Raw genomic sequence first — 16,144 nt, forward strand, 5'->3', positions numbered from 1 at the left:
CTCCAATCGCTGTATCGCGTGAGTCCTGAGAGGAATGTTCGATGGAATGGTGAGAGGAATGCTTGCGCAGGGTCCGGAGCCAGGGGCTCCGGCCGACAGAATTGCATATTGGTGGCAGGAACCCACGCCCCAAATTTCATGATACAGCTACGACCTCTAGTGACAACCTACACATGAACACCACAGACACGGCATCATCACAGCTTCAATGACAAGAATCGCGCCTTGCTAACATATTCAACAAGACCCATATAAACACTTCAACAAAACCCGATGCTTGGATCCCAGAAAATCTTTCTTCCTCCACACATCTGGAGATTTTGGCCCATCTTTGATATGTCCTGAAATCAAAGTTGAATCGATGCTCATCACACCAAGAACTTACTCCGCCTCACAGACCCCGGATCGAATAATTGAATCATCGGGCTTCGAAAGTCGACCGCGATATCGCTCTATTGCCGGCTGGAAGTCTGATCCGACAACTTCTCCCGAAGTTGAGATGCTCTTGATCCGCCAAACCGGAAGTGTACGCGTTGGCGAAGTCATCAGGCACGGTTCCATTTCTTCCCATCGCCCCTTACAATCGATCATTAATTATCCGAATAGGTACACACTCACCTACAATCCAGCGGGTGATAGTATTCAGCCTCCTCCGGCTGCGCTGCATGTCAAAGTCAAGAATACCTCGGCAATACCACTAAGAGCCGCCTATCTTCACGGTCCATACACTTTGTATGCCTCGTGCTATCCTGCGTCGTTCGACCCCAATGGCAAATTTCATTCTTCTGATGATGGGAATGTCCCTCAGTTCGAACCCTATCTCAAAGCTGCTGGAACGTGGAATGCAGTGATCCCTGTCCGGCCGTACAATCAACAAGAGAACTCCAGCCCAGGCCGGAGCCAAGACGGAAGTGACTCAACATGGATAATCGAGATTATATCCCAAGTTGTGTTCTCCAGCACGGCGTCCGTCAATTTCGAGCTTCTGGTTGGCCGGGACGAAGTCTCATTGGGTCTCTCTTCTGGCGGGCAGCTCAAACATCACCAAGCTGCCGATTTGCGTGATCATTGGTCTTCCGGCTTACAAGGGAAGCAACTGCTCGCCACAAAAGGCGTGTTTTCCGATTCTGTTACTCTACTAGTTGATGATACAGCTAGCCTTTGGAACACGCCACACCTGCCTTCATTGTCTAATGATGAGACGGAGACCAAATTTCAACCATCAGGCTGCAAGCCTCCCCAAGGAACTGCGGACCCAGTAGCGCAAACGAGCGAATCGGCAACTCATGCTCCTCAAAAGCAACATCGGAAGCGGATACATCTTGTTGTGCTAACGCATGGACTCCACAGCAATGTTGGTGCGGACATGCTGTATCTCAAAGAGAGTATTGATGCTGCTTCGAAAAAGATCGCGTCTCAGCAAAAGAGTCCGATGTCCGAGACCGGCCAAGCATCGGCAAACACGCACTCGAATAGGTGAGCACAAAACTACTGCATATCTGCCATGTACTTTGCTACCTTCGCAATTCTCTCTCTTATTGTATTGGTTTCTTTCTTGCACTAACCGCTAGTCCTCCAAAGCAGTGTTGATATTGCCTCCTCAGAAGAGCAGGTTGTTGTTCGAGGTTTTCCTGGTAATGCGGCTCGCACCGAACGCGGAATTCAGTATTTGGGCAAGCGACTTGCAAAATACGTGCTGTTGATGACATATCCCGATCAGCCTCATTTCCCTCACAAAAAAACAAAGACTAGAACATATACTAATCCTTTCTCTTGGGGAGGACTGCAAGAGAACAGCCAGCCCGCAGTGGAATCTCTTCACACACACATGGAGCCACAGAGTCCCAGCGATCATCATGCATATCAAATCACGAGCATTAGTTTTATTGGCCACTCTCTTGGAGGACTCGTGCAAACATATGCGATCGCATATATACAGAAACACTCCCCCGAGTTTTTTGATAAGATCAGACCGATAAACTTTATTGCATTAGCAACACCCTTTTTAGGGCTGAGCAATGAGAACCCGATGTATGTTCGATTTGCGCTGGACTTTGGGCTTGTCGGTCGCACTGGCCAGGACCTTGGACTCAGCTGGACGGCACCCAGGGTCAGGAGTGGCTGGGAGACCATAATTGGGGGCAAACCAGACCCATCCAATTCCCCATCGGACGCTCGGGCGAAGCCTTTGCTACGGATTCTACCTTCCGGACCTGCCCATGAAGTGCTTGCCAAATTCAAGCACCGTACGGTCTACTCCAATCTTGTCAACGATGGAATTGTTCCCCTGCGAACATCATGCCTGCTATTTCTAGACTGGAAAGGTCTGGAACGGGTCGACAAAGCCAGGAGAGAGAATGGGATTGTTGGAACCATGGCAGAATGGGGATGGGCCGAACTGACAGGTGCAAACTCGAAGTCTCCCAGACCGTCTCGCCCTGCCAATGAACTAGAAGTAATGGCTGCTTCTAGCGGTATCGCCGAGACTCCTGACGGCACATCCATCAGAACGAGTTCAGGGAGCGTCGGTACCACAAGGATTGAGTATTCCCCCCCAGCTTCCACTAAGAAAGGATCTGCAATTCAAGCGCAATCGATGCATACAGCTGGAAGTCTAGCTCCAATGGCGCCTGATGCACCTATTCCACAGTCTCCCTCCAGCCCCCTCAGCGGCTTCTTTTCAATGTTTAAACCAAAGGAGCCCGGAAACAAACACGAGAAGATCCTCAAACGCAGTCAGACGGTTGCCACTTCGTTGGGTACCGACCACAATCAGCAGGACAGCCTTTACTACAATCACCGGTCCTATGACGGTGGGTTCAACGCACCTCCCAAAACAACCGTGTTCGAATCAGCTGGTGATATCCTCATGCCACCACTGCCTCCGATGGAGTATATCATGGATCCCGCATCAAGACCTCGTACGATACTGCATGATCGAACCTACCATTCAGATGATATACCTCCTCCAATTATCAAACGTAAAACGCAGCCGATACATCCATTGAGTGCTCAAATGCCAGCAGCGGATCACTTAACCATAGACGAGCATGCGAGTGAAGCTGGGCTCAAAGTCGAAGAGAAAATTGCCCGTGCATACCATCGCGGGCTGTCGTGGCGCAAGGTGCTTACGCGCTTAGAGCCCGATGCTCACAACAACATCATTGTGCGAAGGATGTTTACTAATGCCTACGGCTGGCCTGTCGTTCAACACCTGGTCGAGACGCATTTTGGATCATGTTCTTCGACTAGCCCCGAAGACAATTCTGGGAACTCGCCGGAAAGCCCTATACGCCCTGTGCCGCCAGCCAGGGGCGGTGAGGGTGACATCACGCATTTGTCTTCTACCCTTTTGGGATCCCATAATGCCTAAACAGTAAGGCACAGACACTGAATCTCAAATCGTACCCCCCTAAGTGGTTACCAACCGAAAGCGGCAGGCTAGTTTATCCCGTTGTACTGGAAATTGGCCCTTGTTGTCTACTGATGGTCTCACTTCTCATGCGTAAACTTCGTGAAAGGTTGCATCGATGATAACGTGGGGATACTCTTACATGATATTGTAAGATTAGTGATTTTAGGCGATACTGATATCTGGCAAAAGGTTCTGCATCTACTGACCGCTTGCTGATCGACGGCGCGACATACCTCGCGCCGAACCCGAATCAATACTCGAGTCGTCCTTGAATATTGCTCCAGAACTCTTCCACAAGCATTTTCTGGCTAGTCTGGGTTGTTGCTGCTCGAACAGCGAGGTATTTCCTTCCATCGATCTTGGCTATCCATTCTCCCGGATTCCCGCCGACCATTATACCTCCAGCCTCCTCGAGGATGATCCATCCGGCACAGACATCCCATGCCCAGCAACCCCCCTCCCAGTACAAGTCAAGGGTACCGGCAGCAACAGCGCAAAGATTGAGCGCCGCAGACCCTATGCTACGCATAGACCGAACCATAGCCCCGCCACTCTCCCGGTCCTGCCCCAGCTTTTCGAAAGTTCGAATCTTAGTTTCCCAATTCTGCCCTGTTCTCTCAGAGCCCCATTCCACGCTGATCAGTGAATTATTCAAGCCTGTCAGAGGCTCAACGTTGGTTCCTCTGAGCGGTAGCCGGACGTCACGGTTCAAGAACGCCCCTTTGCCGCGTATCGCGGAATACAAAGCCGTGGTGAAAGGGTTATAGACGACGCCGACAGTTGGGACACGGTTTATCGCGAGCCCTAGCGAGACACAAGCGTGAGGGAATCCGTGCACAAAATTAACCGTGCCGTCTATTGGGTCAATGACGAATGTCGGCGCGTCTGTCAACGGGCAAGATGGATCGTAGGTTTCCTCTCCATGAAATCTGACAAGACAGCGTAAGATTTCGTCATGTTCTTATGAAATCTTGTATCACTACAGACACCAAGCAAAGCATCTCTTCGGGTAGTGAAGTAAAAACTGGATGACATACTGGTAGTCTGGGTATTTATCCTTCAGGGCGCTGAAGATCATCTCCTCCACAGCACGATCATATTCGGTCACGAGGTCTGCGCCTGGTATACTTGGTTAGCAACATACATAGCCTGTTAATTCGAGAATCAAAGCATACTATTTTTCTTAGATCCGGTTGTGTCTGTCCCTGGAAGAGCGCCGGTAATGATCTCACCAGCCTTGTAGGCTAAACCAATCAAGGTGTCACAGATCTCGTCCAGATCAAGCAGTATCTCTAACTCCTGTGCGCTCATAGTTTGATCTTTCAGTTCGATTGACGTTCTTCGAAGGATCGATTTGCACATCAGAGTAAGAGCGGGGTAGGCACTTCAAAAGTACGTATCTCCTTACTTGAGGGCGCCATGGTGGGTCTTATCGATAAGATCGACCCCTCCACAAGAATTTGCAGTTCCTCTTTCAACTTAATCAATTTCGTCGCTGCGCTTTTGTATTAATTGAATAGTTACTTGTACATCGTCCATGCACGGAGGCCTGAAGCATGAAAACTGAACTAGACGAGGTATGTCTTCATGCCTGACAACCGCAGGTCTATATTGTTAACCATAACATGTATCCTCAGTTGGTTGAGTTCCTGCATCATGGAAACACCCAGATCAGACAAATTGGTACCATCAGTTGCCCCAAGAACTTCTCTACGATTGGGGTACCCCGCTATATTGCACTGTGCTAATAATATCGCCGTCTAGCATGCGAAAATCTCGTGGGATATTCGGCTTCGAAACCGGAGATTTTCAAACGTCACCAGCTCTTGCCCATACGGGATCTAAAACTTCTAGTCCGAGATTATACAGTCAGTGAGCACCTCTGGCCAGCTACTAGCTCATAAATGGCCTCCATTGATGCTGAACTACTCTAATCTTTTGCTAGCCAATTGCAAGTAATGTGTTAACAATACTCATCAATCTCTCTGCTGATGAGGAGGTGCTGGATAACCTCGTGTCTGATGATGCCTTTTTGGAAACTCTCCTTCTGAAAGTGACAGTAAGTACCGGTCATTGCTTTCTCTCATCTAAAACGCTGCCCACCGGTAATCGCAACATACTCACAAGCTAGGTGACAGAACAAGAAGGAGCAAAATGCAGACGCTTTCTCAATGCTAATCGCCAACCTGGGGAAATCGGAAAAAATCAAAAAAATATTCTCTCTAAAACGTCGAACAGCCGAGCCTGTGTCTAGTTCAGCGTACGCGGTCGATCAGCTTATGGACTGTTTTGTCAAAGGCGCCGAGGGCGGACTTAATCAGCATGCAAATTACGACTACCTCTCCTATCTATTCGCCGATCTGTCCAAACTGAAAGAAGGGCGCACCTACTTTACTTCAAGGCAGGATTATGACAAAGTTGTACCTGTTACGAAACTTTCTGTCTTTACGGAGCATAAAAGCGCGGTTAGAAGGAGGGGTGTGGCGTCCACCATAAAGAACGTTACATTCGAAATCCCCTTTCATCCAACTCTGCTTTCCGAGGAAGATGCCAATATTCTTCCCTACATTCTGCTGCCGATTATGGGACCAGAAGAGTACACTGAAGAGGAGACGGCAGACATGCTCCCGGACCTCCAACTGCTGCCTCCCGACAAACAAAGGGATAGTGATTGTGGCATCATAGCCACGCACCTCGAAACTCTGCTCTTGTTGACAACTACCCGGGAGGGGCGAGACCGATTGCGAGCAATCAATGTTTATCCAGTCATTCGAGAGTGCCATCTTCACGTCGATGATGATGACGTTCGTGAGGCTTGTGACCGGCTAGTACAGGTTTTAATGCGCGACGAGGAGGAAGAGGAAAAGCCAACTGCCCTAACTGAACAAGATGATGATCAAAAAGTTGTAGAACTGTTCTGAAGTCGGTCTGTGTACCTCCCAAGCCCATCTCGAGGTGCGGGTATATGTCACATCGACCTTGAAATGGAGTATCCTTGATTCCATAGACTTGGAGGTCATATTCTTGTTTTTGTAACATATCTCAATTGGATGATAGAATCACAGTCTGTTCCTTCGCTTGATTGCAATGCACGTACTACAATAATCTAGTGTACATAGTTAGGCATATGTGATTACCTAAGCATACGAGCGGGCGCTTTGTGTTCCTACTTTCAGTCCAGTGAGCTCACACCTCACATATGCTCGCCATTTTCCAAAGACATCAAACAACCCACTTCACTAGTCACTTATACGGAATATTTAAATATCTCTGGACGAACTAAGGGCCTCGGCTTACGTCGTTGGCGCGCTACTCAAACCGTCGCCATGAATACCACAACGCCCACGAATGATCCAGCTTCGCAAACTCCAACAGGATCGTCTGGAGCTCCACCAATGCGTATCCGACGCCCAAGGGCAGCTGATCCTCTTGTTCGCCCAAAAAAGAAGACTCTGTCGAAAGCTCCAATCGGAAATGCGCAAGTACTTAGATCGTTTCCTACGCGACCGGCGGCGCCCAGTTCTCAAACCGAGAAAGTGAGTCTCCCTCCGGCGAAAAGTGAATTTGCCGCGAACGGATTTAGTGGCCCCCTTTTGTCGGAAACCTACGTGGACTACCCACTCGTGATCACAAAGCGGGCGATCAAGGAAGGGTTGAAGCATCATATCGCTAGGTTCGCGTCAAAGAAAGTGGTAGATCCTCGCGATGAGTCTCAGTTTACTAGGCCGGTAAGGCTGCAGCGTCGGGATCCCCGAACACGTCTACATGATTTGAACGCGGATAAAGGGCACACTGGACAACGGTTTTCCTCTGAGACTAGCAACCAGATTGACGAAAATGAAAGAGAAGAAATGGAGGCCAGAAAAGTCGCACGAGAAAAAGAGAGAGCAGAAAATCTTGCACAGATAGCCCCCTCGGTTGGCGCTGCTCCAAAACGAACCAATGTGCCCAAGCAGAAGACGCAGCAGGTATCCAAAACAGATATGACACCAGAGGAGATTGCTCGAGCCCGAATCAAGTATGAGGAGGCTTTGCCTTGGCATTTGGAGGATTTCGACAATAAAAACATTTGGGTCGGAAATTACGAAGCTGCTTTATCGGAGACGCATGCGGTTTTCATTCTTGAGAGCACCGGGAAAATGACGATGATACCCGTTGAGAAGTGGTACCGGTTCAGCGCAAAGAATCAATTCAAAGCGCTGACCATCGAAGAGGCCGAAAAATTCATGGCTAAGAAGATCAAGGACCCTCGGTGGTTCATGGAGAAACAGCAAGAGCTAGCTCAACGAAAGGAGCTAGAACAATTCGCCAAACAAAGGAAAGTCTACGCAGGAAAACAGGGTACACCAGCAGCTGAGGGTCTAGAAGCGGACGAGATGGATTTCGAAGAAGATCGGTTCGCCGACGATGAAGAGCACGACGACCTCTTCAATGAGGACGAAGATGCGAAGGCGGCAGAGAAACGCATAAAGCAGGATCAACTCAAAGCCAATGTCTTTGACTTGAAAGATGAGCAAGAGTACGATCAGGAAGAATTGAGAGAGAAGAAGGAAAAGGAAGCCAGACGGGTCCTTGGGAAGAAAGTACGGAAAGCTCTTCAAAAGAGGGAGAAGAACTTTGACTATAGCAGCGGTTCTGATGCAAACCCGTACACTGACGATGAGGTACTGCCCAATACTATGTTTGCGTTCGTCAATATGGCTAATCTTAACCTAATCTAGAGCTCTGAGGAATCCGATCCGGAAAACCCCAAGGAAGATGATCGGAAACCCGACGAAGAAAAGAACAAAAAAGATTCGGCCACATCTTCCAAGGGCAACACTACTCCATCGGGACGCCCCAGACATGGTGATTTACCGAAGAAAGCTGCGGCCGGTGCGTCACGAAAGCGCCTTGGATCCCCCAATGTGTCCGACGCGAGTGGAACAGACACGTCTCGCAAGAAGGGCAAAAATAGGCACTCGCCCTCACAGTCTTCCACTCAACCGGGCTCTCGTCCCATGTCTCCAGTCGCTTCGTCAATTCCGGTGCGTTTTCCCGCACATACGTGTAGACCTGTTCGATCACTAACTGCTCTTAGGCTGGCAAGAAGCGCGTACGGAACATCCTTCCCGGCGCAGGTTCCACAAGTGATGTTGATGGCCCTGCAGGGTCTGGTGGGGAGATGAGTGAGTCCGGTAAATCTAAGAAGCTGAAGTTGAATCCACCTTCGGTCATATCCCAGGGCGATACTCCCCAGGGCTCGAGAGCTGCCAGCCCGGCACCGATTCTTGGAAGAGGCTTCTCTGGGAGTCGTGCTAGTAGTCCCGACTCATTGCGAGGCATGTTATACCCGTCATTCTTCTTGCATCGCGCTTTATGCCGATAAGAAGCAATTTGATACTAACATTGGTCAATTACGATATCACAGGTCAAACACGCGTTTCGACACCTGCACCCTCTACTGCGCAGGGATTTCCTACTCCTGCTGAAATCCATGCTGCCATTCCTGTGAGCGGTATACTGAGTACCGATTTATTGAGAATCTTCCGTCCTCGTATTGGAGAATCCCGAGAAAACCATAGAAAGTTTATCGCGATTGTGAAGGACGTTGGTGTGTATGGGAAGGAGGACCGCCTGCTGCGACCAGGTCCGTGGAGGGAGACATAGTTCTCATCGTGCGCCTCTCTGCATAGCATTTAAAGAGGATTACAACCACATACGCCCTTACCTATACTTTCATTCAGTAGATTAATCAATCTTTGGTGAGCCCCAAGGTCATCCACGAGTTCCCAGTGGCAATGAATGATGTGTCAAACAAGGTAGTTGCCTCACAAATGGGATCTCATCAGAGCTGAGATTTTGCTCGCGAGACGGTCGAATACCACAATGTTAAGAGGCGTCCTGAGAACTTCGCAGCGCAAGCAGTGAGCAGTCAGAAGGTTCAATACACTTTCCCTGGCAAATCTGAACTCTATATAAATGTGATTCCGACCGTAGATGCTAATTAACAACAAACTATACAAAACTAAAAAGACCAAACTGGGATAATCGAGGTCCCACCGCTGAGGAAACTATAAGACGTAAAAATCCACGGACTAGTTGAATATCGGTTGACACCTCAGACAGTGGCAGCACCGCTAGTGCGTGGTTCGTTTCCCTCCTCGTATTTCTCCCAATTGGTTAGAATCTGGGCAACTCTGGGAGAGTTGGTGAGTCGGTACACATCCTCGAAGTACTCCTTTGTGATTTCGAATGGTCGAGCTGTCACATTGGGGATGTACTTGCCGACCAGCTTGCTGGGATCAATGGTGGTCTTGTTGATCTTTTTGAGCAAGAACGACCGGAAGGGCTTGACACCGGAGCGGAGGAAAGTACTGTGGAAGGGCACATCGATTCCTTTGAGAGGAATGGTAGCAAATCCACGCTCAAGGTTGATTGGCTTGGGCTTTGATTCTGTTTGCTTCACGCACTCGTGAATGATCTTTACAAGGTGAGCTTTGACATCCTCCAGAGACATGCTCTGCATGAGGGCCGGAATGTCAATGTTTTGCGCCTTGAGATAATTGAGCAAATTGGTGAGGCAGTCAAGTGCCCGGAGCTGAAAGAAGAAAGTTAGGACCACCCTGAATTCGAACGGAGGCAGGATAAAGAAAGACTTACATCACCAGCCGCAACGTATTGCATGTTTGCGACATTGTAGTTTACGATCTCCAAAAGCCAGCCAGTTTGCTCGGAGATGTTCTCGACCACGTACTGAAGGGCCTGCTCATTGAAAGTCTTCGAAATTCTGCTCGGGTTGACCGCACACATCGAGTAGTTTGAGCGACCCTGCTCATCTCGCTCCACGGCAACTTGCATGGTCAGACCACGGTAAAACACGACAGAGACCAAGCTTTCAATGGGCATGACTTCGGCAAGGGCAGCGAGAGCAGAATACTCGCCAAGGGAGTGACCGGCGAAGCTGCTGTCTCTTTGAACGAGTCCCTTCGAACGCATATCCTCGAAACTTGCCTTCTCCATTAGCGTGAGGGCAGGCTGGGTAAACTGCGTGGCGGAGAGCAGGCCAGTAGGAGACCGGTATGTGTAGGAAGCTGTTGATTCGTCGATTTCCTTGAAAATCTTCTCCGACTTAATGGTTCCATCGGCATTGACGGTCTCGAAGGTCATCGACATATAGTTCTGGCGAATGGCCTTGCCACGAGGTCCACCAAAGTATACGGTGAGCTCCTTAGGGTTGTTTTTGACGATGTCAATGATAGACAAGCCGTAATTCTCAATGAAATGACGATCCGCCCGGTCCCAAACCTCTTTGGCGACGGCACTGGTGGCGTATAGTTCCATTCCCATACCTTGCTCCTGAGATCCCTGGCCAGTGAAGACATACGCCGTGACTGGTTGTTCGACCTCGGCTTCACCCAGAAGAACCTTGTCTTCCGTATCCTTGTTGCTAGCCTCAACCTTGATGATCTTACGACCCGCAATCATACCGACATGCTGCAGCTTGACAGTTATCATATCGTTTGGAAGAACCATGTCAACAAGGGACACGTGGAAACCTCGGACGCGGCCGATGTTGTTTTCCGCGGCCCAAGTCTCAACCAGGCTTCGGACTGCAGCACTTGAGTACATCCCATGGGTGATGGTGCCTGGTAGATTTGCGTAGCTGGAGAATACTCTGGATACGTGAATAGGGTTGTAATCACCAGACACCCTGGCGTATGTCTCGTTAGAGGCGGGAGCACGGAGTACGAGCGGCGTCTTTCCACTAAGAGGGATGGGGTTCTCAAAGTAGACAGGCTGTTCGATGGAAGTTCCATTTCGCTGCAAGTAATCAATCACGGGGTTGCCATGGGACGTGCCAGCTTCGTAGTCGACAGACGCAACCTGGATAACTTCCTTTGTGGGAAGTTCGAGGAGTACTTGCCCCACGGTTTGAACCTGGCTGAAAACGGCCTTATTCTTGAAGCGAATCAGACTCTGAAGACGGAAGGTCAGGGTTTGCCCCAGCAACTCGACATCATCCCTGTCCAAGCGGAACCATTCCTTCGATCGAAGGATTGCCACATCTCGGCTAGACGCGAGGTGAACCTGCATGGGAACCTCGTCCTTGCGCTGGAAGGTGTTCTCGAAGTCGGTATAAGCCCCACGATAAAGGAACTGGCTGGTAACATGCATGATAGGCTCTCCATCCCTCTTGATCGTACCACAGACCTCAACAATCTTTCCAGAGTCTTCGTTGAGGATGGAATTGATTTGCGCAGTTGTGTCAAGAACATCACCGACCTTAAGTGGCTGAGCACCAGGAACCATTTTGAATCCGTTAGACAAATGGACAAGCTTCAACAGGTCGCCATCGATCGTGCGAGGGAATATGGGCTTGGTAATGGCCTTCCAACCAGCAACGATCGCGAAATCCATGGGAGCAAAGACTTCCTTTCCGGGACGTTCGACGAAGGCTTCTCCAGTGTTGCCCACCGCGTGAACAAAGTCGGCGACAGCCTGTGCTGTGATCGTCTCACGACCTCCACTGAAAGTGGCCGTTGTTGGGGTGTCGAATGGTACATCCCTATTACCGAACCAGATGCGGTAATAGAATTCCTTGATGCGATCATTGCGGCTGTCCATGACCTCTCGGATTGGTGCATATCCAGCTTCTGGGTGGTACGTGAACAAGAACGTCAGAGGGACAACGCCGCCCTCCGCGGTTCTTCCCTCATAAAGAGTGAGACTGATTTGTCCTTTCTCATTGAGTTTCACATCAACCGTCTTCACAAGCTTGCCAGATTGGTAAGGCTCCCTCACACTGATGACCGTCTTTGCTGGATCCTCCGGATACGCAATCTCGACATACATGCCTGGAGTGGGCGAGATGATCCGCTTCAGCGGATTTGTCTGGAAGCGATGGCCCTGAACAAATACATCTGCCGAGAATAGAGCGTGTCTCCAAGAATACGAACGGCCAGCCAGCAGGCGACACCAGCGGTTCAACTCAGGCAGGTCGGCTAAGGACGAGGCCAACCGGTAACTGATCTTGTTTGCGTCTTCGGAAATTGTAAGGCCGTCGGTATCCAATTCCTCCAGAGCTTCGGTGAACCGTCCCCCAAAGTACTCTGTGATAGGAACAGTCGCCTCATCGCCGCCATAAGCATCTCGGACCAGATTGTTGATATGTCCTTGGTGAATCGAGTTCAAAATTTCGCCAACGGGTTCATCAATGACGGTCGAAAACTTAGCAGCCATTGGGCCCTGTAGGATACAGGTCCTTCCAACATCTTGTCCGACAACTGCCTCCAAGTCCTCGCTCTGCCAGAGAGAATCCTTCTTGAACCAGTACTCGAAATTGTCATCCAGCGAGGGAACAAACGGCACAGGCTTCTGCCCACGGCGCTGGCAGAGGAGAAGGAAGTGCTGGACGTCTTGGGCGTTGATCAGCTGGGTCGCCGCCTCGGGATAGGCCGCGAGGATGTTGTCGACAGCGGGATATGGAACATTGAGCTCGGAGTAGTTCTGAAGGAGTGATGCGCGGCCTTCAGTTGTCGTAAATCGTTCCTCTACTCGACGAATGAAGTCACCGGTCAACTTCTTCAAAGACTCATCTATCCACCTGCTTTCGTGCTTGACATACATCAAGTCTACCATGCGGTGCACGACTTCAGTGTACGTCATATCTTCCAGGTCGACAGTTTCTCCAGCAGAGTTCCGGCCGAACCAGACCTTATGGAAGTCATCGTTGAGTTTCTTGATGATGTAGTTCCTCTGCTTCTTCAGCTCAGGCACACGTTTTGCTTTGTCGAGTTTGAAAATTTTCTGATCCATCTCATGCCAAAATAGAACACCTCGGGTGGCCAGCTTGTGGATCGGCTCTCCCATTTCCGACAAGACAGTGACAACTCCGCCAGCAGCGCCCTTGTAGGTGTTCTCCCAATCCTTATCGTCGAGACCAGGGGCATCCACAATGGCTTGTTTGGCGTTCTTGGAGGTGTGGGCTTCCTTGGCTGTCATCATGCGGCTACCGAATAGCGTTCCATCAAAAGGCATTGGCGGATAGCCATATTGTGATGACCAGTTTCCAGAGAGGTATGGGTACGTGTCTTCAGAGCCACCGAAACCGCTACCAGCGACCAGAACAATGTTATCACATCGTCTAATACGGCTGTACATCTGCAAAATTGGTTGATGGAAATCCTCGAAAGAGTGATGCCCACCGCCACGCCCACCAGTCCACTGCAGGATGATTGGGAACTTGGGATTCGCCTTGGCAATGTTGATTACTTGCTGGATGGCATCCACAGAGCCCGGCTTGAAAGCAATGTGCTTGATGCCGAGCGTCTCGATGTATTCATTCGCGACTTCAATGGACGGGACGCCGGCTCCAATGGTAAGACCCTCAATTGGCACACCATCGGCTCTGAGTTTACCAATCAACGGAATCTGCCAAGCCATAGCACGGGGGTTGACGTAGATCAAATTGACAGTAATTCCCCTGCCCGGTGGAATGGCCTTCTCGATCTTGGTAATTGCTTCCGTCATGGTCTTCGCGTTGTAATAACCACCACCAGCAAGTTCGATGTGGTATCCCGCATTCATGGTGGCGGCCACGAAATCCCAGGGCACTGTCGTTGGGGTCATTCCAGCCACCATGATTGGGGGGATACCCAACAGCCGGCTCATTTTGGTATCGACAAAGGTTTGCCCGTTGGCGTTCTTCACCAGCCGTGGTCCGTGCTCCTTTACCCAGTCAATAGCGTACTTGACCGAGTGCTCGTCCCGGTCAAACAGTTCGGGCTTGTATCCAACTTCTGCATTGGTTCCATCCATCGCGCCCGCAAGAACCACGCGGACACCTGTGCCGTCTTTGTTGCGATTGGTAAGGACCCCAAGCCCGGAGATGCCTCCAGGGCCAAAATCGATAATGTGAGTTGCGCCCGAGAAAACAGTTGCTTGTTCCCAGTTCACCGGATCGTGAGTGATCATCCGAACCAGTGCAGGGACAATATTCGCGTCGCTGAGTTTCCGCAGGTCTTCACCGGTCTTGGTTCCGAAAACTGGGATGGTAAGAGCCTTGGGTGCAATTTCCACATCTTCCAGATCTTCCATGATTCGATCGAATGCTGAATAAAGGTACTGGCTGTGGAAAGGCGCAGTGATCGGGAGGAACCGGTTCACGAAACGAACTTTACGCTGGGTGTACGGCACACGATTTTGATCCAAGCCAGTGGGAGCCTTGACCTTGCGAAGACGGAGATTGAGACCATAAAGCGAGAGGGGCGGTCCAGTGACGACGAAGTTACGGGCGCTATTAATCAGAGAAATCGAGATGTGCCGGTCCTCCGGAAGGTGTTGGTTGGTCATGTCGATGTGCTCCTGAACTGCAGCTTTCGGAAGATCACGAATTGACAACATAGGAGTTGGTGTACCTTCGCCATTTTCGATCGAATCCTGCAGGACCGATGGGGCAATGGATGTTCGGGGGTATGCTTGTTGGCTGCGCAAGCCGATCCAGAATAGCATCGTCAAGGCATTGGCAGCCGCCTTTCTGAAACTTTCCCAAGTAGTGGCAGATGCAATCGCCGCAGCGGTGACAATGCCTTGGGAATGGCCCGTAGTCCCACTTAGACGCTCAAGTATATCGCCGGGCTCCTTTCCGAGCACCTTGCAAGTGACCGCGAAGTGTGCTAGTTGAACTAAACCAATCAATGGCAGACTCACCGGGGCCGAGACGAGGTAATCCACATCGGGTTGAGTGTCAGGTTCTTGAAGCCATTGCATGACATTCAGGCCTTTTGGATAGAGTTTGTTGGCGTCCGGCTCGCGGGAAAGAGATTGCAGCAGCTCAGCGGAAGATGAGATGAGGTCGTCAACAAAGGACGTATAAGTATTGTAAACTTCTCTGAGCTCGTCAAAGTACTCCTCAATGTTCCCTTGCCCCCCGAAAACGGAGTAAATGCTTGCTTTCTCATCCGAGGCGGCCCTGAATAGTGCAGATTCATATGGCTTTGTTGGCCGACCAGCAGCTGCTCGACCAGCATAATAAGCTTCAACAACCAAGACCTTCTTAGCTGTGATTCCGGGAAGGGTAGCGGCAACTGCATGAACGTCATTTCCGCGCATGAAGGCACGTTCAAACTCGTTGAGGGCTAACTTGAGGACGTCCTGATTCGCCTCAGGAGCGCCGTCCTCTCCTTCTTCGACCTCGCGGGCAACGTGGCCGATGTAGCGCGCAACAAGCTCCTCTACCGAGGATGGCTCGTCGTCTTGGGCAAGTTCATCTGTCGGCTGAGGTAGCGAAGCTGTGAAGGTGTCTTTCAGCTGCGAGGCGTGGAAGTGGATAGAAGTTGGGACAAGGAAGGAGAATTCAAGCGATCCGTGGGATAAAATAAGAGGCCTCAGTGACTGGGAAGAGCGCGGTGTATTAATGCCCGTCTGGGGGCCTGTTGATGTTCCGTACATCTTGTCGTTGTCTCGTGTCTATGCAGAAGAATTTCGTCGTAGCAATCCAGTGGCGGAAGCTGGCAGGCTAGAGGAATCTGCAAGCAGTCAGCAAGTGAGAAAACCACACAGAACAGTTGACCAAATATTTGTCCGTGACGCAAAACACAAGTGCCATTCAGAGAGATGGCGGGGTAGTCGCCTCGAAAGTATATAGGGTAATTCCGTACCTATTATTAAAGAGTAAATAATCTGGCTAACTCGAGGCAATTCGAGAATGCAGGCCAGAAAAAAAGATGTCGGCAAAGATTGAATTGA

General features: G+C 50.3%; 5 protein-coding genes across 5 annotated transcripts; 3 read left to right on the top strand and 2 right to left on the bottom strand.

Annotated features, from left to right (window-relative positions):
* Positions 1-269: 269 nt before the first annotated feature.
* Positions 270-3,602, top strand: BJX68DRAFT_180361 (lipase ROG1 family protein). Its single transcript, XM_071037194.1, has 2 exons — positions 270-1,476; positions 1,585-3,602. The coding sequence occupies exons 1-2, from the start codon at positions 362-364 to the stop codon at positions 3,371-3,373; spliced, it is 2,904 nt and encodes a 967-aa protein (XP_070894346.1). The 5' UTR covers positions 270-361; the 3' UTR covers positions 3,374-3,602.
* A 63-nt stretch (positions 3,603-3,665) lies between these two features.
* BJX68DRAFT_258220 (inositol monophosphatase family protein) lies at positions 3,666-4,726 on the bottom strand (the record flags this gene model as incomplete). The annotated part of the gene is made up of 3 exons (XM_071043496.1): positions 3,666-4,344; positions 4,453-4,534; positions 4,591-4,726. 3 exons carry the CDS (start codon positions 4,724-4,726, stop codon positions 3,666-3,668), a joined length of 897 nt encoding a protein of 298 aa, XP_070894347.1.
* A 142-nt stretch (positions 4,727-4,868) lies between these two features.
* BJX68DRAFT_180386 (protein HGH1) lies at positions 4,869-6,497 on the top strand. Its single transcript, XM_071037195.1, has 5 exons — positions 4,869-4,992; positions 5,053-5,098; positions 5,180-5,283; positions 5,361-5,474; positions 5,554-6,497. Exons 1-5 carry the CDS (start codon positions 4,972-4,974, stop codon positions 6,334-6,336), a joined length of 1,068 nt encoding a protein of 355 aa, XP_070894348.1. The 5' UTR covers positions 4,869-4,971; the 3' UTR covers positions 6,337-6,497.
* Positions 6,498-6,616: 119 nt separating this feature from the next.
* Positions 6,617-9,537, top strand: BJX68DRAFT_180442 (transcription factor IIF subunit TFG1). The gene is made up of 5 exons (XM_071037197.1): positions 6,617-6,951; positions 6,999-8,079; positions 8,137-8,442; positions 8,496-8,736; positions 8,826-9,537. Exons 1-5 carry the CDS (start codon positions 6,764-6,766, stop codon positions 9,062-9,064), a joined length of 2,055 nt encoding a protein of 684 aa, XP_070894349.1. The 5' UTR covers positions 6,617-6,763; the 3' UTR covers positions 9,065-9,537.
* BJX68DRAFT_180431 (tetrafunctional fatty acid synthase subunit FAS1) lies at positions 9,290-16,065 on the bottom strand. Its single transcript, XM_071037196.1, has 3 exons — positions 16,057-16,065; positions 10,058-15,924; positions 9,290-9,995 (listed from the first exon to the last, which is right to left on the bottom strand). The coding sequence occupies exons 2-3, from the start codon at positions 15,845-15,847 to the stop codon at positions 9,516-9,518; spliced, it is 6,270 nt and encodes a 2,089-aa protein (XP_070894350.1). The 5' UTR covers positions 15,848-15,924; positions 16,057-16,065; the 3' UTR covers positions 9,290-9,515.
* Between the last annotated feature and the right edge of the window lie 79 nt (positions 16,066-16,144).

Source organism: Aspergillus pseudodeflectus (assembly GCF_044049435.1).
Source record: "Aspergillus pseudodeflectus strain CBS 756.74 chromosome Unknown BJX68scaffold_60, whole genome shotgun sequence".
Classification (NCBI taxonomy): Eukaryota; Fungi; Ascomycota; class Eurotiomycetes; order Eurotiales; family Aspergillaceae; genus Aspergillus; species Aspergillus pseudodeflectus.